General features: G+C 47.8%; 1 protein-coding gene across 1 annotated transcript in view; it reads right to left on the reverse strand.

Moving 5' to 3' along the window:
- The window catches only part of T265_05567 (hypothetical protein), a gene marked incomplete at both ends in the record, with an annotated part of 31,502 nt that extends 26,416 nt beyond the window's left edge, over positions 1–5,086 (reverse strand). Inside the window, 3 exons of the mRNA XM_009170608.1 lie at positions 4,507–4,622; positions 4,655–4,885; positions 4,919–5,086. Of these exons, the coding sequence (XP_009168872.1) occupies positions 4,507–4,622; positions 4,655–4,885; positions 4,919–5,086 (515 nt within the window). The remainder of the gene's footprint in view (positions 1–4,506; positions 4,623–4,654; positions 4,886–4,918) is intronic.
- Positions 5,087–6,585: the final 1,499 nt, after the last annotated feature.

Genomic DNA, 6,585 nt, shown 5'->3' on the forward strand with positions numbered 1-6,585 from the left:
CTTGGATGTCCATTGAATAGAAAATAGTAAAAGAACACTGCAAACCGGTTCCATAATTTTCGTAGTAACATTCACCTTCCACCAGATGCGGGGGCGGACAATAAACTACTCGCATGCCTCAGCACTAGGACGCACCGTTGCATACCTTCCTCCTTCAAAGGTCGGGTGAAGGACTGATGTTTCATTTGCCTCAGAAAGTGATATTCGGCGCTCTTTCAGGTGTATCGTGCTACTTTTGAAGCTGGTCATCGTTTATTCTTTTTGACCCTCGACCGTCTTGAATTGTACAAAGGTTCCCTTGAAAGTCAGTAACGACAAACGGGGTTTGCCACCGTCTCTCCCAATTCTGTGACCCCAGCTCGCTCCTTCCAGCAATCTGGTGATCTGTCGATTTAACGTTTGTTCCTATGGAGAATGGTCAAGCCTTCACACCTGATTTATCTATCTAGTCCTTTCCTGAACGGCGGTCAAGTTCTTTCAAGCTTTTTTCCTTTCCTCACCTATCTCCTCCAGAGGCAGGCGTGTTGTCGGCCACAACCCTATTTCCTGACCAATCGAAAGGCGTAAAGGTCGACCCTAGATCAACGTGAATGGGGGCATGCGTGGTGTTGACTGGATCGACACATGATGCTTCGACACGGCCATCGGCAAGCTCACTTTCCAGTCACTTCCTTTGGCCATCAGCCAGTCCTTATTCGTCCAGTAGGCCGTTTGTTTGAGGGTGGTAGAGTGCCATCTTTAGCCGTTTGATGTTCATCTGCAAGCAACTCCTAAACTTTTCACCCCCATATTAAGGCCCCGGATTCGCTAGGGTCACTTTTGGTACCCCGTGTTTGGCCACAATTGGAGGCATGACCACTCCAGTGATCGTTGTCGCTGCCGCGACAGGTGTTCTGTCATCATTAAGACATATTAGCTTCCGCTGGCTGTCACTGGAAAGGGATACATGATGCAAACCGAATGTAACTCCCCGACCTCTGATACACGAATAGGTTCCATGGGGTGAGTTGCCACCGTCACACCCCACTTTCACCAGTTGGCATCACTTACAGGCTATCACATAAGCAATTAACCCACTCCTCATCCATGGCCAGTAGGCCCTCTACCGAAGTAAGTCATATCTTGGTGCTCCTTGTGCTCGCCACCCCGTGGCTTTCAGTGATAAGCTTCCGTCTCAACACGCGAGGTATCACGAGCAGTAAGACTCGCTGGCGTCCCCGGATATTATAGCAGCTTCACTCAGGCTCAGCCTATCGAAGTGTTTCCTGAAGGTGTTCAGTTCTCTTCCTCCACGTTCTCAATACCCCTTCAGTCCAACAAGGCAGCTGCGACCTAACGCAGTACAGGATCCTACCGCTTTGGTTGCACCAACTTCCCATGATTCTGTTTGACGACGAGGCTATTGGCGCCGATCATGGTCTTTAAGTCCTCATCTTAAGTCTCTATAACCAATCGACCAAGTAGTTCTTTTTCCTCGGCATGTGCCAGATCATACTCATGCCAGTCATACTCTTGTAGCCGGAATGCCCAGTGTGCGAGCTTTACGCGGGTATATCTGGTGCTCCTGAACCACTCGAGGAGTTTGTGACCGGCCTCAAACTCCTGCGAGCGCCATTGGGTGTATGTAAGCTTTCGCCTGAGCTCATCGCATGCAATGATGTACGACAAGGCTGTTCCCACCATCTATCTGAAACTTCGTCGTCGATGAGGGCAAGATGTCTGTGGTTAGAGCGCGAATTTACTGACCAGAAGGCTTGCGGTTCAAACCGGACCTGTGCATCTCAACTTCTCCTGTCTAAGCTTGGGCAACCTGGCAGCACCCCAGCTGTCGTGCTTCCTCTGCGTGATACGGCAGCCAGGCATTGAAAGAACAGTCTTTTTATGTTGTCGACGTGCTGGTTGAAACTGTTCTTACCGCCTCTGAAACCTGGCGCATTCTTCGAGGCGTTCAAACGTACAAAATCGCCCTATTCCATGCAGATCTTCCAAAGATGCTGATCACTTACATAATCCAAATTATTTTGCAGGCTTGGAATGCGCTTCATACCTGCAAAGCATAAAATGCTGCTACAAGGCTGGATGGGGTCAAAGCCAAACCTTGTGCTCACGGACCGGCCACGACGTGGTAGGTAAGTTTGTGTAACTGGGCAGATGCATAAATCCCAAAGGACTGGATGAAGATACCAATTCGACACCGAATTGACGTCAGTAGTCTGTCAATGTCACAGTATAAGATGGGGCGGCGTGATACTGCCACATGAACCAGTAGTTTTACCTCCATACACAGAGAAACTACAAAAGCTGTCAGCGTTTGATCATAGGCGTCTCTGAATCATTGATCGGAACGTCGGATTAGCCATGCCGATGTACGCCAGACGGTCTCAGGAAAAAAAGGACTCGTCCGCTATTTGCATTTCATAGGTCACACTGGTTAGGACATGCTACAGGACCATCTGATTGATACAACCCTCTTTGCCCAACCATGCACCGAACGGAGATTACCCAATGGTGGCCAATTCATGACTTGGCAACGCAGGATGAAATCGCCTATCAAACAAATCAGTTACGTTGGCAACCGTCAGGTCAGGATGAGACAAAGGGTTATTGACCCTGACAGATGGTCATGTCAAGCAACCAAGGGCGATAATTCGTGGAAGTTGTTGCTTTTACTGCGTACCTTTCTTATTCCCTACAACCAGGCTTCACGGTGGGCACGTACGCTGGTTTCCACTCGAAGTCTGATAGTTCACTGGATTAAATTACGTTCGGTAAAGACGGGAACATTCTTCTGAGACTCAAGTAGTGCCACTATTCTGCCCGATATCCAGTAAATGGGTAAGACTAGCGTTACTGTGCCGCCGTCGAAACTCTCGACAGCGTGCAAAGATTCGGCAACCTTTTTCACACTGACATCAAACGATATAGCAGTTCGACAGCCCAGATGATCCCGATAAATTTGTTTGACTTCGGGATCTGTCCGCTTCGTATTGCGACCCTTCCATTGCTCCTAAAAATGGGGAAGGAAGCGGCTGCAGAATCCACACAAGTTTCCCAAAAGAAGTGTCAGTCGGTTATTATTCGACGCCATCATTTAAAATAAAAATAAAATAAATCGTTCAGCTGTAGCGCCCTTTCGGTGCCTAGCTGCCATGCCACCGGAAGGAAGCACGAGGGCTGGGATACTGTCAGGTTGCCCAAGCCTAGACAGGGGAAGTCGAGTGGCGGAGGTCGGGTTCGAACCAAGGACCTTCCGGTCAGTAAATTCGCGCTCTAACCACTTGAGCCATCTCGCCATCATTTACTGATGGAGATTGTCCGTGACTGGTACGCCACTAAAATGAAACCATGTAGCCAGAGGATTTTGGTTATTCCAAAAGCTAGCACTATATGAAAACTGTCCGCGAATTTGCCTCCAAAAAATTAACCGCGATGGAGATGGAAAGTACCTGCTCTACGTTAGCCTTGTTAGCACAGTCGAACCTTGAGGGAGTTCAAGCGTAACCCATGGTATCACCGCAGAACGCAAGTCTTAGCACACCTTCAACGCAGCAGCTTTTGGTCGGGCAACAGACCACTGGAAAACACGGATGCATTAAGTCCCAAATGTAACTCGATGACTTTCGTGAGGTCGTGGTTGTGTATGGGGTGAGATGCCAAGAAGGGCTGAAACCCAGATATGGGGACTGAGGTTCTCATCCAAAGCTTTCGCTTCAGAAGCTTAAACACGGACAGATATTACGAGTGTAGGGTTATTAGGGCAACCGACTTCAGTCAACATAGCTGCAACCACCAACAACCCAGGAGTGGCTGACCGGCCTCCGTTCAATGACAAGCCTGATAAGAGACCGAATGCTGAGTGATATGACTCGAGCTCAACGGGTTCCTGATAAACAAAGACCGTCACGCAACGATAAGCTTGTCACATCACAACGGAGAAGAAGGGAGTTAGCATAAGAACAACGGTTGACGCAGTGTTACGGTTTTATACAGGAATGTTTTGTAAAAGGTTATGTATTTATCCGCGTGTTGGGAGGAGCCAGAAATTTTCTACCACTCACGGGGCAGTTGGCACGCAATTAAGTGTAACCACGTTTCGACCCTACGAGTAGCACGTTGGACAAGTCAAGTACACTCCCGAGACAGCCATTGGCTGAATCTGTATGCAGAAATTGGTTGCCTCCTAGTTGGGACATAGAACTCGCACACGTGATGCCAAAAATGGTCTAAGGTGGGCCACATAAGTAGCAAATCATCCCGCCAATATCCGAAAAGAAGAGTACTACATCTATGATGGAACACAGAGATATGCCAAAGTCCTGGCTGGTGAATGACAAGTGAAACTAGTAGGACAGAAGAACCTAAGTCGGTAAACGTCTGGCTATGGAGAGTGGTAATCTTTACCTGTCACTACTCTTCCATTTTTTGTTTACACACGTTAAATTCGAACAAAGTGACATTGAATGAAACCAATAAGTGCATAAACAGCTACTAAAAAAGACCACTGACCTTGACACAAGGATGGGACCGAAGTTTAGGAGTTTCAAGCGTGTGATAAGGCCCTTATGACCTCTCAGCTTTGAGCCTGTGCCAGATACAAGATCTAGAACGTTTATTTCGGAATCCTTCAAATTGGTGCAGGTGGAAAGTAACTCACTGCGGAACAGACCAGAATATTTTCCTTCAATTCAACGGAAGACACTCTGCCACGGCCTGCACGAAAGTGACATTCGAGTTCTGAGTCCCACGATACAGTGCTGACTTGATGTACATAAACCCATCCGTCGTCATAACCGACGGCAACTTTCAAGCCTCTAGATGACTCATTCCATGATGAACAATGACAAGACACGTTTGAGGCAGACAAATCTCTTTCAAGTAAACAAAGCTGAACAAAAGTTACGATTAAAGTACTTCGTACCGCTTCACATGTCTTTAGATTCCATATGATTACACACTGCGTGGCACCAGATGCACAAATGTCCATTCCTTGACCCATCCGAACATAAGATATCTTTGGCTGTTCACTCGCAACAACACCAAAACGCTGCACCTGATCATAACGCTGGTATGTCTTGGTGACCTTCATTACTGTGAAAGTATTGTGGAGCAGCAAATTTCCGAATGCAGGGGGTTAAAGCAATTTCTGTGGATGGAAGAAGACAAACCCAATTAGGCGAGACAAGACACAAACGCATGAACACTTTATGCGTTAAAATACATTTTTTCTTTGGAGAAAAACCTCCAAAGTATTCCGCTGCCCATATGAAATAGTCGGTACTTGTTATTTTGGAGCATTATGCTGGTGGGCATGTGTACAGAGATTGCCGTGGTTAAGGAGCATTGAGTTAGCAATGCAGCTCGCGTGAACAAACGTGGAGCCAACCAGTTACACTGCTGCTAAAATACACCCCAGCGTACACACAAAACGTGTGGCATATCAGCTGCAAAAGGATGAAAAAGAGGAACAACCTCAAGCCCCGAAGTCCCTCAGGCGAGGAGGCACATACATCCACAACTAGAGAAAATATATAGCAGGCGATACGTCCGAAATCGGCTTCGTTTTACCCTCGCGCAAAGTTGTGAAAGAATTTTTTCGCTTTTCAATCTATTCATAGAGTGCACACGAGTCATTGTTGAATTTTATCACTCCAACATAACATGTAGGAGGTAACACTTGTCATTTCGCGCTCAGTTCCTATTTTCCATCCAGTCTTAGCAATGACATTGGTTAAGACCGACCGCGCTCTGCAGCCATCATTAGACCACAACAGATGAGGGTGAAATGGCTGCCCGTCCAACGTAAAGCGCGGTATGCTATGCCACACCTGCAAAGGCCTCCTAGCACATCAAATGCACGAGTTTACAGGACGACCACAAAAGCCAATAAGCTAATTCTCCTGACCAGTTTCTCTGCGTCAGCTGCTTCTACATTAAGGGTGCTGTAAGGGGGCCAGCCGTCCCCAATAACCGAACANAGAGGCAGGCGTGTTGTCGGCCACAACCCTATTTCCTGACCAATCGAAAGGCGTAAAGGTCGACCCTAGATCAACGTGAATGGGGGCATGCCTGGTGTTGACTGGATCGACACATGATGCTTCGACACGGCCATCGGCAAGCTCACTTTCCAGTCACTTCCTTTGGCCACCAGCCAGTCCTTATTCGTCCGGTAGGCCGTTTGTTTGAGGATGGTAGGGTGCCATCTTTAGCCGTTTGATGTTCATCTGCAAGCAACTCCTGAACTTTTCACCCCCAAGTTAAGGCCCCGGATTCGCTAGGGTCACTTTTGGTACCCCGTGTTTGGCCACAATTGGAGGCATGACCACTCCAGTGATCGTTGTCGCTGCCGCGACAGGTGTTCTGTCATCATTAAGACATATTAGCTTCCGCTGGCTGTCACTGGAAAGGGATACATGATGCAAACCGAATGTAACTCCCCGACCTCTGATACACGAATAGGTTCCATGGGGTGAGTTGCCACCGTCACACCCCACTTTCACCAGTTGGCATCACTTACAGGCTATCACATAAGCAATTAACCCACTCCTCATCCATGGCCAGTAGGCCCTCTACCGAAGTAAGTCATAT

This window comes from Opisthorchis viverrini (genome assembly GCF_000715545.1).
Source record: "Opisthorchis viverrini unplaced genomic scaffold opera_v5_104, whole genome shotgun sequence".
NCBI lineage: Eukaryota > Metazoa > Platyhelminthes > Trematoda > Opisthorchiida > Opisthorchiidae > Opisthorchis > Opisthorchis viverrini.